General features: G+C 35.9%; 1 protein-coding gene across 1 annotated transcript in view; it reads left to right on the top strand.

Annotated features, from left to right (window-relative positions):
* Positions 1-17,416, top strand: part of LOC127178622 (glutamate receptor ionotropic, NMDA 2D) — a 108,723-nt gene that overhangs the window by 29,286 nt on the left and 62,021 nt on the right. Inside the window, exons 2-4 of the mRNA XM_051131598.1 lie at positions 12,804-13,136; positions 13,348-13,554; positions 15,874-16,140. Of these exons, the coding sequence (XP_050987555.1) occupies positions 12,846-13,136; positions 13,348-13,554; positions 15,874-16,140 (765 nt within the window). The 5' untranslated portion in view covers positions 12,804-12,845. The remainder of the gene's footprint in view (positions 1-12,803; positions 13,137-13,347; positions 13,555-15,873; positions 16,141-17,416) is intronic.

The raw sequence follows: 17,416 nt of genomic DNA, 5'->3' as shown, positions 1-17,416 counted from the left end.
TGAAACCCCAGGAGTGCACTTACTGCTCTTTCTAACAGTGCTGTATTTGAAAAAAAAAAAATATATAAATGCTAGGAGCACTTTTGCTATTTTATCATTTAGCTGACACTTTTATCCAAAGAGTGCACTTATTACAGGGACCGTCCCCGTGGAGAAACCTGGGGTTAAGTGTCTTGTCCAAAAGTGCAATTATGATAATTCGTGAATTGCTCCTTGTGGGATTCAAGCTAGAGGTTGACCGATATTGGATTTTACCGATACCGATAACTAGGTTGGACCACACTGGCCGATACCGGTTAATTGACCGATAGTTTTTATTACTGAACGGAAAATAAATAGTGCTCTACTATTTAAAAAAAAAAAGTAGCCTACTGAACCATACTTTCTAAATGAATAAACATATTAATATTAATTATATATTGATCATTTTGTTAGTTCATTGTTCACTAATGTTAACAAAAGCAACTTAAAATTTTTAAGTATATCAGTAAATGCTTTTATCAATCTTAATGTTACAAATGGACTCATTTTGTAAAGTGCTACCATTACATCAACAATCAAGCTAAAGATGGCCATCTTTAAATATCTACACAAAGGCCACAGTATTAAAATTACATACATATGCTTGTTGTGTACTTTCACAATTTAACTGCTTCTGTTCTAGAACATTTGTGGTTATCTAATCAAAATATAAAAATATGTTAGTCACACAACGGGCAAAAGTGCAGCGCCACATCTAGAAGAACTTTCTCGTGCTGTATAACAAAGACTATAGGGACTTTACTGTATAATTACGACCTTTTCAGCCTCTCCAGCAACGGACCCAACCCGGAAAAAACTATCTGCATGGATTTTTGCCGATAACCGATAGTTCCGCCAATCAAAACCGATACATCGGTCGACCTCTAATTCAAACCTGTAACTTTCTATTTATCAACCTACTATAGATAGGGTTGGGTATCAAGAACCGGTTCCAAAAATCCAAGAACCGGGTATTCAATAAGACGCGTGCATTTCAATTCTGCTTAATGATTCCAGTGTTTACATTTTAACATGATGCTGTTTTTTTTGTCAGAAATGAAAGTAAACAGATGAGAAAGAAAATGTATGTGTAACAGGGCTGGGCAATAAATTGATAACGATAATTATCGCGCAATATAAATTTCCTCGATAACGAGTTCGATAAATGCGTCACTCAGACCGTTTATCCGCTCGGATTAAAGTTCAAAGGCCAGAACGGTGCGAACTTACTAGAGCAGATGCATTTGTCAAGTCCATGATGTCCCGTGGAATTTGGCTACTTTAACACTGTTGCTACGGGGTGTTTTTTTATGTCCGTGGGTTGAAGTGACCTGACGTGATATTTAGTCCCTGGAATGCAAATTTTACCATGGGAACCCAGCCAAAAAATATGTATTTACTCCCCAAATCCCCATGTAAACGGGATTGGGCTAGTTTTGAGTAGCAATTGGGCGGGTTTTGTTATGAAAATCTGGCAACCCTGACATTTACTCGCTGATGAGTCTCGGGACTAAACAGCTGTGAGATCCAGTGTGAAGCGCTAGAATTCAGTGAAGAACACAAATGACTCAGTTTAAGCCAGATGATACAGCACTGACAAACAGGAGGAACACTGTGCGCAACAATACAGTCAGAAGGCTTTTTAATCTACAAATTGTCATCTTCATATCATTTACCATAGATTTGCTGTAGTAGCACTAACTGCACAGTGGTATTGTGTCAGAAATGTGGGTATATTTTTGTCAAATTGTATTATATTATTAATGTAGGCATATATTGATGGAGGAGTAATTGAATTCAATTACAGTATTTTAAGCTATAGCATTTATGCTTTTATACTAAATGTATTTACTGTTTTTCATACAAATAATTACAAATAATTACAAATTATTACAAATAATATTTGTGGTTTATTATCATGATCTAAATGTATGCATCTATGAAAGAGCAAAGGTTAACTGAAAAAAAAAAAAAACAGTAAACTTAAAACACTCACTTAAAACAGTGAGAATAATTAAATTTCACCATATAAAAATGAGGTTGCTACAATTTTTACAGATATTACTGATTCTAAAAATGAACATATATCTACATCTGCATCCTAACTCAAGCCACTATCAAATGTGTACTTCTAAGAGACAATATTGTAGAATAATATGACCTGGCAACACAAACCTGTTTCTTGATTTGAAACAATATTACTCATTAAAACATGAAGAACTAAACGTTCTGTTAAGATATTAATTTTGTTAAGGAAAAAGTGTAAAAAAAAAAACATGAAGCATTTGAATCTGCTTTTAAACTTAAAGGAAATAAAAATTTGACATTTATCTGGATAATTATCCATATATCCCTGCACTGCACTTACTGCACGTCTGTAAACACAGCTCATAAAATGATTTAAATTTCTGTACCTGCAATTTGTTTAGTTGCATTTATTTATGCTAATTTATTTTCTTGTTCCTGTTTTATGACTGACTGCTTATTGTCTTTAACAATTTAATGTTTGAAATTGATATTAGTCTAGTTGTTTTTGCTGTGGTATTTTGCTCATGTTATTCAGCTGCTACATAAAGCTTTGTAAAAACACAGAATAGAAATGTTTGACCTGGTATTTTATTGACTTGTTTGTTATTGGAATCATTAAGAATCAGAATTGATTAGCAGAATCGGAATCAGAATCAATAAAATTCAAACTATACCCAACCTGGCTACTTAGTATAACAACCAGGTTGCTGAGGATGTAAAGGTTTAAACAATTTACCAGTTGGTGGAGAGTTTTGCACAAAACCTTTTGTGACTGCCATTTTATGGTACTTGTTGTTTCGTTTTGCTTTTTTTTCCCCCCAAATTCTGCTTTTATTTGTATTATTTTAGGAATTCCATTGTTTTTTGAAATCAGGGTTTTTGTTTGTTTTCATTTTTTTTGACTCCTTTTTAGTAGTTAATATATAATATAATAATAATATATTTATGTAACAACTTCTTCAAGTTAAACCAAACATTTATTTTGACAGGTTGTTGTGAAAACCTTTGAGTTGCTGTGTTTTTTCCTCAAATTACTGTGAGATGACAGTTGTCGCCATTCTTTCACACAACTTCATATTAAAAATCTTTTTTTTGTGGTTTAATATTCACAGACAATAGCCCATATCATGTTTTGATGTAATTGTGTAGATCTATTTTTGATCTGTTCATCCAAAAGTTGTGAAAGTCTGTGACATTCTGTGCTATAAAGCCCTCTTTACACCAGTGCATTTTCAGTTTAAAATGGCATTGTAAAATACAAATGATTCTCATCACTGGCATTTTTATTGCATTTCAGAAACTATCTCCGCCCACACTACACAGCTGAAAACGCATGGTCACATGACCATTCGTAATGAGCATGACATTATTGTTTACATGATCATCAAGGATATGCAGAGCGAATTTCAAAAGTTTTCTAAAAGTCTCCATTTTGGTCCGTTTACACTGAAATGCAACCCCGGAGTTATCAAACACAAAAACGGCATCTGCCATTTTTTGAAGTCGAAAATGCTGGAGTAGTGTAAATGACAGGTATAACCGTAGAAAAAGTTATGCGTTTTAAGATGTAAGCGCACTTGCGTAAACTTAGCCTAATTGTCTAGATTCTGTGATTCTGTTCACATTTTCCACAACACGGAAATCATAGGGCCCTAAATGAGTTGTACAAACACCCTACAGAATGGAAACGTTCAACGTAATTTTGTTGAGGCATAATGGCCTGCATGTTGTTTAATGCTGATGAGAGAATTAGGGGATACAGCTTGTTTTGTCTTAGTCCTCTGAGATTGAAGGTGAAAATCAGGTAAAGGAGGAAGATAAGGCAGCTATTGTCTTGTGAATGAGATTACTTTGAACTGCACTGTTGAAGTAGAGATCTTAGAGGTGAACTAGATTAAACTCACTGCTTTATGGTGATACAGCATCTCTGTTAAGCACTATTAACACACTCATGGTATCTAAATAGGGTAGTAATGTTTTTTGTGCAGTGCAGCGTGGGCTTTGTTGTCGTGATGAGGATCTGCGCCTGTGTGGAAGGGTGATGGATGACGTGGTCGTTTGTCAGCTAAAGTGCTTTCGATAGCGTCGGTCATCACGGTGCATGCGAAGCATTTTACGAGCTGTGTTTACAGCCGTGCAGTAAAGGGGAGCACTCTCACAGCCAGTGCGGTGCAGGGAATGCAGCCATGAGCTCAGCCATAATGATCACGAGCTGTCAATGCATATGGCCACAGATCCAGCCAGTGCGTGTGAATGCAGTCCATCTCGTGACTGGTGCATTCTGTTGTCCATTAGTTTGTTTGTTTGGTTTTCTGGGAAATGAGGGGCAGGGAACTGTTGGCAAGTTGCTTATAGGGCTGTTGCAATATACTGGCATGAGCAATATAAACGTGATATTAAAAACAAAAGCAAAAAAAGATATACTGATATGACATTTATGCTATATTCAGGTTGAAACTCCAGTATAGCAGATGTCTGTACTGCACCTTAAAGGGATAGTTCACCCAAAAATGAAAATCCTGTCATTAATTACTCACCCTCATGTTTCTCCAAACCTGTACGACTTTCGTTCATTTTCAGAACACAAATTAAGATGTTTTTGATTAAATCCAAGAGCTTTTTGACCCTGCATAGACAGCAATGCAACTGACATGTTCAAGGCCCAGAAAGGAAGTAAGGACATCCCTAAAATTGTCCATGTGACATCAGTGGTACTGTCATTTTATGAAGCTTTGAGAATACTTTTTGTGTGCAAAGAAAACAAAATAACTTTATTCAGAAATTTCTTCTCTTCCATGTCAATCTTTAATGCACATTCATGAGAGTACCAAGACGCATGCTGTACATAAAACAGAAGTAGTTTTGAAGATTTCTGAAGAAATCTAAAGATTTCGACAAAGAGTATGTCATGCAATTTTTTGAACCAGAATATACAGACAGTGAACTGAGAGATGAATGATCTGCGTCAGAAGACAGGCTCCAGCGTCAGCAGCACTACATGCATTTGTTGTGGTAATCTTGTGAATGTGCGTTGAAGACTGACATGGATAAAAAGTATTGTTGCAGCTTCATAAAATTAATGTTGAACCACTGATGTCACATGGAATATTTTAACAATGTCCTTACTACCTTTCTGGGTCTTGAACATAGTAGTTGTGTTGCTGTCTATGCAGGGACAGGAAGCTCATGTAATGTAAATGCGCTCAAGGCAATATAGTACATTGGACTGGATGTAAAGAAGTGCATAAATATGCATAGTTTTGTTTTAAAGGAATAGTTCACCTAAAAATTAAACGAGAATATTATTATTTACACAGCCACATGTCATTCCGAGCTGTGTGAGTTTGTTTCTTCTGTGGAACACAAAAGGTGTTTTATTTATTTATTCATTTAATTTGTATATATTTTTTATGAATGTCTTCATCTTCCCCTAGCAAGCTGTTAACTGCTGCAAAGGATCATTGTTTCAGAGAACTGAACTAGAGGACTGAACCAGTACGATTTATGAACAAATCATTCAGACTGTTTTTCTGAACTATCAATAGTACATTGAAAAGATCTGCTTTAAAATACTGGTTCATTCACAAAACGAACATCACCAGTGAGCAGGACTAACAAAGCTAGAATGAAAATCGAGATTTTTAGTTTCAAAAAGTTACCCTAAATATGTCTTAAAGGGACAGTTTGCCCAAAAATGAAAATTCTGTCATTAATTTCTCACCCGCATGTTGTTCCAAACCCGTAAGACTTTCGTTCATCTTTAGAACACAAATTAAGATATTTTTGATGAAATCCAAGATCTTTCTGACCCTGCATAGACTGCAACGCAACCAACATGTTCTAGGCTCAGAAAGGTAGTAAGGACATTGTTAAAATAGTCCATGTGACATCAGTAGTTTAACTGTAATGTCATAAAGCTGAAAGAATACTTTTTGTGTGCAAAGAAAACAAAAATAACAATTTTATTCAGCAATTTCTTCTCTTCCATGTCAGTCTTCCATGCCACATGTACCACGACACATACCTGTGGTGCTGCTGACACATGAGCCATGAGTCTCAAAAAGTAACTAAATACAGACTGTAAATATGCTTTAAAGGGATATTTCACTCAAAAATTAAAATTCTGTCATTACTTACCCACCCTCATGTCATTCCAAACCCGTAAGACCTTCATATGTGTTGTGGTACTCTTGTGAATGCGTGTCAAAGACTGACACAGAAAAGAAGAAATTTTTGAATAAAGTCGTGGTGATTCCAGGCAAAGCTCTCGGATTTCATCAAAAATATCTTAAAGGAGAAGTCCACTTCCAGAACAAAAATTGACAGATAATGTACTCACCCCTTGTCATCTAAGATGTTTATGTCTTTATTTCTTCAGCCGTAAAGAAATTATGTTTTCTGAGGGAAACATTTCAGGATTTTTTTCCATATAGTGGACTTCTATGGTGCCCCGATTTTGAACTTCCAACATGCAGTTTAAATGCGGCTTCAAACGATCCCAAACATGGTTGTAAACACTCCCAGCTAAGGATGAAGGGTCTTATCTAGTGAAACGATCGGTTATTTTCAAAAAAATAATACAATTTATATACTTTTTAATAGCAAATGCTCGTCTTGTCTTGCTCTGCCTGAACTGTTTTTTTTCCTGTTCACAGTTAGGGCTGTTTTACCTTTTTTGTTAAAGGTGTTTGATCTTCTTTGCATGCTCACTTTGCAAAGACTGTGCTGGTACTTCTGCAGCGATGTACAACGATTTTGAAATGATTTTTGAAGTTGAGGGAGAAAATACGTTTGGAATTTTTTGACATGCCCTAACTGTCTTGAACCAGAATACACAGAGTTCAGGGAAGTTCACAGTTCAGATGAGTGTTTGAGATTAAATATTTAATTTAAATTGTATTTTTAAATTGTATTTTTTTTTAATGAAAATAACCAATCATTTCACTAGACAAGACCCTTCTTCCTTGGTTAGAATCGTTTACAGCTGCATTTGGGATCATTTGAAGCCACATTTAAACTGCATTTTGGAAGTTTTAAATCGGGGCACCATATCAGTCCATTATATGGAGAAAAATCCTGAATTTTTTTCCTCAAAAAACATAATTTCTTTACAGCTGAAGAAAAAAAGACACGAACATCTTGGATGACAAGGGGTTGAGTACATTATCTTTTTTTGTTTTTTGTCTTTATTTTTGTTCTGGAAGTGAACTTCTCCTTTAATTTGTGTTCCAACGATGAACGAAGGTCTCACGGGTTTGGAACAACATGGGGGTGAGAAATTAAAGACAGAATTTTCATTTTGGGGTCAACTATCCCTTTAATGTATATTTGGAAAATGTACCGTTATTTGTCTAACATGTCCAATCATATAAAATATAATATGTTTCTGTCACATATACAAGTATCTTAGGATACAAGAATGACATAAGTGCAGTTTTTTTTGTAATAAAAACATTAAAATGTGCTGTCCTTGTGCTGTCTTATAATCTAGTAATGTTTTAAAAATACATTTTATGCTGTACATCATGAGCCTGAAATCATTTCATTGTAAGTAAACTGAACTGAACATCCCTTAAACATCTCTGAACTGAACTGAACTGAACTGAAAATAAAGTGTTCGCAGCATATTTAATAAACCAGTCAGGGGCACTAGAGATTTATGTAAATTTATATAGAGAGCCGTTATAGTAATGTACTCTGTAGTATTTTAGAATCGCCCGGGGGTCTGTAAGCAACAGCGAAGCACGAGTCCCTTTCTTTGTGGATGATATATCGCTGAGTGTTTTTGGCTCTCTTTGATGAATTCAGGACTGCGTGTGCACTTCCCACGTCTCCTACTGTACAATGCAACCTGTGGAAGCGGCAGTAAATTGCTGCTTTTGCACAACATTAGCACAGTGGGTTCCCAAATGACAGGCTCAGGCTATGATTACTCCAGGTTAATTTGATCCGACTCAAAAACAGTAATATGCTGTTGTGGAATGTGCTCAGATGCTCTTTCGTGTGTTCCAAACCCCCAACCCCCCTTCCCCCACCAACCTTACACACACACACACTCTCATACTGTCCCTTGTCTGTCAAAACTGGAGGATTGCCAGCATGTTTGTTCAGGCCAAACACGTACACACACCCCAGTAATCAATATTTCTCTCTTTCCCTCTATTCCTCCATATTTCATCCCTCTTTCTTATTCTCCACTCCCTCCATTTCCCATCCTCCCCATCCCTGTCCTCATCTTAGTCATTAGGACTATATTTACCTCTTCCAGCCAAACAGAATTCCAATGTCTGCCTGTCTCCCTCTTCCTCTCTGTCTGTCTCTATCCCTCCCATATTCTGCTTATTGCTTCGTCGTCTCTGGCCTCTTAATTCTTTCTCTCATTCATCTGAAGGACTCGTCAGGGTCAACAGACCAACAGGCTTAGCGCCGGATAAATAGAACAGAGGGAGAAAAAGAATGCAACAAAAAGAGAACAAACCCAGAAAGCGGTGACAGAATTGGGAGAGAGGGAATATTATGTCAGAGAGCCTGGTGATTCCAGGCAATTGCATTAACACCTGAAGTCATGAAACAGAGAGGAGCAGGCAGGAGGAGGCTGCCACAAAAGTAAATTGAAAATGATTTGCTTGTATTGTGTGTGTGTAAGTGAGATAGAAAGGAGCGTAAGACGGCACAGAACCACTTTCTTACATATCATCTGCGCTAACCTCTAACTCTCCGAATCGTTTTATTGGTGCGTGTTTGATCGTGTTGGTATGTGAGTGTGGGTATGAAGAATTTGTGTGGGTGTTTATATTTTAATCTTTGTTATTATTCATTCACCTTACAATAAGCACCATCCATTCTTTGACTTTGTTTTTATTAACGCGCACACACACACACACACACCTTAGAAGCTATATTGGTGAGGGCCTTGTGTAGACGCTGTGCTTTTGTGCTAAAATAATCATATTTGAGTCAATGATGTGACATAATTGCAGATCTTAAAATGTATTCATTACAAATACATTAAAATGCAGAGTAATTCATATATATATATATACATATATATATATATATTAAAAATACAACCGGTCTGTGATTAACTTTTATTTTCTAAATGTCTTGATAGCTTTATAAAAAATGGTTAAATATTAAAAATTAGTTAACTACTTTAGTTAACATGAACTAAGAATGACCAATGCTACTACAGCATTTATTAATCTTAATGTTATTTTCAACATGTACTAATGCATGATTATGCACTGTCAATTCACATGAAATAACAATGAACGACTGTATTTTCTACTAACTAACATTAACAAAGATTATTAAATAGCATAAGAAATGTACTGTTCATGCTAGCTAAAACATTAATTAATAGAACCTTAAGTGTTACCAAAAAAAAAAAAAAAACTTCAGGGTGATACAACAGTCCTGATATCATAATGAGGAAAATATGCAATACTGAGTTTAATTTAATTTAAAAATAACTAACTAAATAAATATGTTTCTTAGAAAGAGGCTGCTTACTAAATTGTAAATGTAAGAAAATGTAAAAAAAAAAGGTCAGCAAAAAATGTTGCTGATTTCATATGAATGTGTACAATTTGATTCTTTAAAATAATGTTAACACTTTTTGAATAAAATATAAAGTTTCACCTGTAATCTCACGCCTAAATCTAACCCTCATTGGGGGTGTAAGCATGAAACGTACGAATAGTATCTTACAAATTTATGTGAAATCTGCCACTATTTCACCAAAACATAAACTATTTATGAGTGTGATGGAGGACACCTGCATAATTGGCCAATTTAAGCTTTAAAAATTTATTTAAAACTTTTTTGAAATCATTGAAAATAATGGCTAAAGATATGTACACTACATTTACTTATTAGTTACACTCATTTATTTGTTTATTTTTTACAATTATGTTGACACCACTTGAGTTTCTCACAAACCATTTGAAAGTCCAAAGAGTACATTTGTAAGAAATTTTGTTTAAATTAGATTTATAATTAAGGATATTTTTTTTTATTATTTTTTTTTTTATCATTTATCATTTAATATCATTTAACTCTTTCCCCGCCAGCATTTTTGGAAAAAAAAAAAAAAAGAAGCTGCCAGCCACTGCCTGCCTTTTTGATCATTTTCTCTAAAATGTCATGGCCCCTAGAATATTTTGTTGTATGAATCTCTGAACATGCAATACATCAAAATAAAGACCAAAGTCTCTCATTTTAAACAAAACAATCTGTTTTATTCTAGCTTCAAGCATTCTTCTGAATGTAGGTAAGTTTCATTAAAAAAAAGCTACATTTTGAAAAAAAACCTTGAGAAAATCTGGATCATATTAAGTATGATGATCAAAGCAAAAATGCAGTAGATCGCTTCCATCAACATTCCCACAGATTTACAGTCCTTTACCACTTCCTGGGTCGACATTCTACTCAGTAACATTGTGCACTTTTCATTTATATGCTGTTTATTGTTGATGATCGCATTATTTTTCATATGCATCTGCTTACATATGATATAATTTTTGTTGGGCCCTATGAAATCTGTTTTGGGCAATTCCAGAGTTATGGATGTGACATATAAATGCTTAGAGAATGTATGTGTTACCAATATACCGAACCATCTGTTTATATTTTAATGAACCCTTGTCGATAGATTCTAAACATCTGAAAAATATCAGTCTATGCACAAGTTTTTTATGTTCAAAAAGGAAAATAATAATACATTATGGATGTGACAAAAAGGGACACCATTTTTGAGAGACTACATACTTTGTAGGATTTCTGTGAACTAATATGCACAAACCAGGTGCAATAATACCCAACAAATAGAGAAGGGATGGCTTTTCACAGAGCATATAATTGTTACTTTATTTTAATTTTGATGTGACTATTTATGAGGAATATGTGCTGTTATGGATGTGACGAAAGCCCGAAAACAGCACTTACTAGACTATGGAAAATCATGCACTAAAAATAAAAATGATTTAAAAAAACTTTAAGAGAGACCTCACATGGGTATTTGAATTTTTTGAATGTTTATTTTTTTTTTCATGGTTGACATTTGCATGAAATTACTCTTTATTTTTCACAAATTCCGTTTTAATTTTTTCAAAATTCCGTTTTTTTCCGTTTTAATTTTTCTGGATTCCATTTTTTTTACATTTTTAATTTTTCTGGACTCCTTTTTAATGATTAAATTGTATTAATCCACATTAATTAAAATCATGATATTTAAACATTTAAATATCATGATTATCATGATAAATTTAACATCAAATTTATTAAAAACAAACAATTACATGATTAGGGCCCAATTAAATGTTTTATTTTTTCCCACCTTATGTTTTATTGTTACCAAATTCTGTTTTAGCATGTCTAATTATTTGAATACATAAAAACAAGTTGATCTTTTCATTAATGAAAATTAAACAAATGTTATTTTTTTGGCAAATAAAGGGGATATACTATTACAGTTAAAATGTTGAAGAAATATTGTATGATTATTACTTAAAAAATAAGGTTTAATAACTTTAGTAGTAGTATTTCTGCCACAATGACTTTGAGTTAAACCAAACGTTTATTTTGACAGGTTGCCGTGAATACCTTTAAGACACATATGACGCTAGTTTACTCAAATTAAATGGTAGAGTGCTCAGTAACGTTACTCTCAGAGCAGTTCTGCTTTTCAACTATCGGGCCGAACGGTACGGTTTCAGTTGAGTTTCCACCTGAGTCAGGCACGGCATGGCACGGCACGATTACAAACCGTTCTCGGCCCGGAATTCTCAGTTAGACAACCGTGCAAAACCGTGCTGATAGAGTGTGTGTGCTAAGCGGAAGCACGCTATTTGATCAAACTGCCAAGTAAACAGGGATGTGGAAAAGTGATAACGTTGTTGTTAATGTATTTATGTTCTCATTTAGTGAGACAGCAGACGCTGAAATCACCGCGAGCGTTACGCGTGCTTCAGTACGAATACGTTAGTAAACGAAACCAGGCATCCACACCATCCATACAGAGACATGCAAAATATGCAGGTTTCAAATAGTCTTTTGCGGCTTAATTGTTACAAATACTAGTCCATATCGCGATTTGATTTAAGTGTAACGACCCACTTTTGATTAATCCATCCAAACTTTGACCAATTCCATGAGGTTCCTTTTGAACTGTAAATTCCGTTTTTATTACTGGATTCCGCAATTCCAGAAATCATAAAGCAGTATTTTTGCATCTTCCTCGTCTGTGTTTTTGATCGGGAGATTCTGGACTGGTTCGGGAGATGCGTAATAGTGCCCCTGAGTGTATAACACTGAAAACGTGGAAACACAGAAAACTCTGTTTGCTAGGAAAGAGTTAATTTATGCAAAAAAGCCCTCATATAAACTTGTTGCTATTATTACATGTGAAGTAAAACAAGAATGGTCTGATTTGTGAGCCAAAGACCACTTTAGATGTCCTCACAAGATCAGATAAACCTGTACACACAAGCTCACATGCAGTTTCTTTCTATCCCTCTATCAATTAGCATCCTGTGTTTCTCCATTTCACCCTGTGGCCTGAATAAAGCCCATTTAATTTTCTTGCCTCGTTTGTCAGTTCTCTTACTTTCTTGCCAACTCTCTTGTTCTAATTTTGCTTTCTTTTTCTCATTCTAAGCATTTACTCTCTATTTTTATAGCTTTTAAATGTAAGCAATATATTGCTTTTCTGATTGTATTTTAATGAGAGTTTCCCTTTTTCCTTCCTCACTCAGGCTTTCTTCGTACCCTCTTGTTTGGCCTCCTCGTTTGTTGCCATGGTCACAGTACCCACACTCTCTCTGCTATTGGCCCTGGTAGAATGGGCGGGTCAGACAAGCTCCTCCCCTCATCTCTTGCTCCGGCCCCGAGAGCGTGAACGAGACCCGGTGGCATCAATGCACTTCAACATCGCAGTGATCCACGCGGGCTCAACGGTTCAACAAGGGGAAGCAGGGGCTGCAGCAGCTGCGGGTAGGGTGCCTTACCCGGGCTTCGGACGTGTGCACAGCAGCTTTGGTGAGAGCGTCGTCACCCAGTGGGGATCCGCAAACGTAATCTGGCTCCAGGTCAGTCCGATAGAGGTCATGCAAATTAAATTGAATTGTGATTTTAAATGTAGAGTCGCTTGAATACCTGAACGCTTTGTTGATTGTGAACTGAAGTGTGAACACAAAAGTAGAGTGAAAATACAAGCACTTGAGTATTCATTCATAACTATAGAAATTAATGTGGTGTGAATGTGAACACGAATGTGAAGTGAATGTGAATTACCTACAGGTGAATGACAGCAGCCCCAGGACGCTGCTCTCTCAGCTGTGTGACTTGCTGGCAGCCAGACCCCTTCAGGGACTCGTGTATGAAGATGAGAGAGCCCTCCCGCTGGCCTCCGGCCCCCTGGCCCCCATGCTCGAGTTCGTTTCGGCCCAGACCGGCCTCCCCATCGTTGCTGTGGGAGGGGGAGCGGGTCTGGGCAGGGTACCACAGGTATGATTGCTTAGAGAATTTAGATGTTGTCACATTTACAGTTGCTCTACAAAAATCCAATCGTTTGCACTTGCATTTGTGATTTAAACTATAGCATTTGTGCATGTATATATTGAAAGTATTTAGACTTCTGTTTTTATACAAACACCTAGAAACCATAGTTACATCTTTACCATGATACCATGAGGTTTTAACTGTGGCTATCATGATCTAAATGTACTATGGAAAACCAATGGTTAATTTTAATAAAACTCAAACGGTAAGAATAATTATATTTCAACTCAATTATAATAATTATATTATATAACTCAAGCTACTACACTGTAAAAAATAAAAAAAAAACACAATTTGTTGAGTCAGCTTCAAATAATTTGTTACCCTGCTGCCTTAAAATTTTAAGTTCAGTCAACTAAAATAAGTTTATTCAACTTGAAATGTTAAATTATACTAAGTAACAACTTAGATATTTGTGTTTGCTAAACTTAACAGATGGGTAAGTAACCCAGCTGCCTTAAAAATTTTAAGTTGATTCAACTCAAATATCTTGTCACTTAGTATAATTTAACATTTCAAGTTGAATAAACTTATTTTGAGTTGACTGAACTTAAAATTTTAAGGCAGCCAGGTTACAAATTATTTTAAGTTGACTCAACAAATAGTTTTTTACAGTGTACTACTACTTTACAAATGACTGGAAAAGTGTTAAAAAAAATTCAAAATTGTTTATGTTTATCATGTTCTGGCACAAAAAGTAGCTTAAAACCACAGTTAACAGTCTGGTTTCTACATTTTAGTAAGGCACAAAATCTGCCTTTAAACTTGAAAGAAATAAAGAATTTGAAATTTATCATGATAATTATCAATATCGACTGATTAATATTATATTAATCGACTGTATTATACTATATTAATATTGCCCAGCCCTACTTTAGAGTTTGATTTCACTCACTTTAATGTAACTGGATTCACAATTAGAAATCAACTAGTGATTATTCACAACGATTCTGTAATCTAAGTTAAATTCATTTGGCTTAACCTCCTGAGCTCATTTCATTGATCTACCTTTTCACAGCGGAAATCTCTCAATATAGACAAAACGGATTTTAAATACAGAACCAAAGAAACCTGTCCTGTTTGATGTATTCCCTGTAACCCTGTGAGGTTTAAGCTAGTGTCAGCAGATGCAAAGTCAAATTCCTATAAAAAAAACGACTATACAGAGCCAGTACGATTGATTTTGATTCTGAAGCTGTCTTAAAAATTTTTTTTTTTTTACCCCTGATTAACTGTACTGTCTATTCCATTTAATAGGACAATAAAACTAGGCCACTGAGGATTTCTTAGACCTGTCTGAATAGTCTCAGATGCACTTTAGTGGCACTGAATTATCTGACATCGTTGTTGTTTCTGAAAAGGGGAAAAAAAAAACATATTTGAGTTTCTTTGGACTTTGGAGATTCCTCACAAACATCTCTCTCTGCAAGCTCTTGGTGTTAATGAGCTCTAACACTTGCTAGATAGTGTTTGGCTTGCTGCAGTGCTATAAGGGCATTGTTTGTTAATGGTACCGCCTGAGGAGGGCCGTTAAACGGACAGAGATAGGGCTGCCGACGTCTCTGTCGGGGCCTGATCGGGGCACACCGATAACTGTAGGAAGGGATGGCATTACTAACATCCATTTGGATAAATAGCGAGGGCAAGGGTCGTGCATTACCGCTGCAGGCCATATGGTCTGCTCTTTTTTTTCCCCCCTCGTGTTCACTGAAGTGCTTCGGTCTGGGTTTTGCAATTTCAGTTGCTTGTCTCCACATTCATAACATGTTCTCCCTAGCACAGTGTGAAAGCAACAAAGGTAAAAAGACATTTTGATTCACAAATGTTTAGTTTTTTATTATTATTCACTGTGGAGACACAATATTGAATCCTTTTAATGATGTCGCATTGAATCCTACACTCTCTCGGACCCACGCGTACACTCAACGCCAGTGCAAATTAAATTTAAAGCTGCGCGACGTACTCCAGTGACGATTAGAGTCGCTGAAGTACTTCCCTCGTGTTCCTACGGCAGCTGCATATCTTAGAAACTATAAGAAATTGAATTCCTATGATGTTTTAAGGAGGTAATAAATAGTATTCAATCACAGGAAAGTAGTTATTTTTCCCTTAATTGCACTGCAGAAGATGAGCTCTGTCTGCCGTTACGATTAGAGAACGCCACATTAGAAGAAATGTAGTTCCCATGATGCCTTATGCAAGGAATGAATCAGCTGTCTTTAGTCTTGGGGAATGTCGTCGTTTACCTTCTTAATTACTCTGCAGGAGACCGGCTCAATCTTCCTGCAGTTCAGCTCTTCCACCGCACTCCAATTGGAGGTGATCTTTGAGGTGCTGGAGGAGTACGATTGGACGGCCTTCTCGGTGGTGTCCACACGTCACCATGGCTACCAGGACTTCCTGTCAGTCGTGGAAGGTTTGACCGACGGGTCATTCATCGGCTGGGAGAAGAAGAGCGTAGTGATGTTGAATTTAACCGACGACCCGGGAGGAGCGCGCACACGGCGGCTACTGAAAGAGAACGAAGCGCAGGTAGAGAGGGAAGGTCATTGCGTTTCTGTCTTGCTTATTCGCTCATTTAATCATTCGTTTACTCTCCCTCCCTCCACCTGACATCACTTCCTGTCGTTAACCGTTTGTTTGACTTTTTCTTTCGGCTGTCGTCGCCACCGTCTTTCTCTGACCTCTCGCTGTCCTTTCTCTCAGTCTCATTCCCGTTCTCATCTCTACCTATATTTGTGTAATTCGTAGTGTGTGTGTGTGTATGTGTGTGTCGCAGGTTGTCCTCTGTCTCCCCCTGGCTCCAGGCTGTTATTGTTCTGTGTATGTGTGTGTTAGAGGGTGTTATTGTGCCTTGTGGGTCCCAGTACACTGATGTCAGTGTTAATATAACACAGAGCCTGTGGCGGTGCAGCCCAATGCCGTATGCATTAGATTCAGTCTGCAGTGCTTCTGCTCAATTACACATACTCACATACACACACACACTCCGAAATAAATATTGTATGCATACATAAAGTATGCGTTTATATACACGCATAGAGTCGCATGGTAGAATATATAAAGTTGTTAGATTACGCTGGGTGGTATGACAGTGGTAGAAATGTGTCAGAGATTGCTATACTGTTTATAGTACTGCAGTGTATCTGCTGTGTGATGTTAAAAAAAAAAATAATCCAACACTAAGCGAAAAGTTATAGTCTGCTCTTCACACTGTGTTGCAGAGTTGTTTTCAGTCTGGGCGCCTTTGTTGATTCCAATGAGAGCAATTTAGTTTTGACATTTATTTAGTGAACATTGCATATTGAATATTGTTTTTATTGTTTAATGCTAGACTTATTATTCATTTCTTCAGAATTATCTAGTTATTGGTTTGGGGTTATCTAAGGCTCATGATATAAAATTTACAGTGAAAATAATGTGAATGCACAATACTGGGTTAAAATAGACTTTTTAAATATTTAGAATGTATTATCACATATATATAGTATAGTATATTGACCTATTTTGGATATTTTATTGTACATGTTAACTTCTAATTTTATATTATGTGTGTTATCTAATGAACACAAATTAATATTTAAGCAATTTTAAATAATGTAAAACTTGTATCAAATTAAAATGTTTTTGTTTTTATTTGTTTTTTTTTTTAATTATTGGATATTTATTGGCCTATAGTAAATTTTCAGCATTATTACTCCAGTCTTTAGTGTCACATGATCCTTCAGAAATCATTCTAATATGCTGATTTGCTGTTCTAGAAACATCTTTAATTATTATTATTAATATTTAAAACAGTTGAGTACAT

This window comes from Labeo rohita, chromosome 16 (genome assembly GCF_022985175.1).
Source record: "Labeo rohita strain BAU-BD-2019 chromosome 16, IGBB_LRoh.1.0, whole genome shotgun sequence".
In the NCBI taxonomy this organism is placed as follows: Eukaryota; Metazoa; Chordata; class Actinopteri; order Cypriniformes; family Cyprinidae; genus Labeo; species Labeo rohita.
Note: the sequence above shows the minus strand (reverse complement) of the source record. Positions and strands in the feature narration are given on the sequence as shown.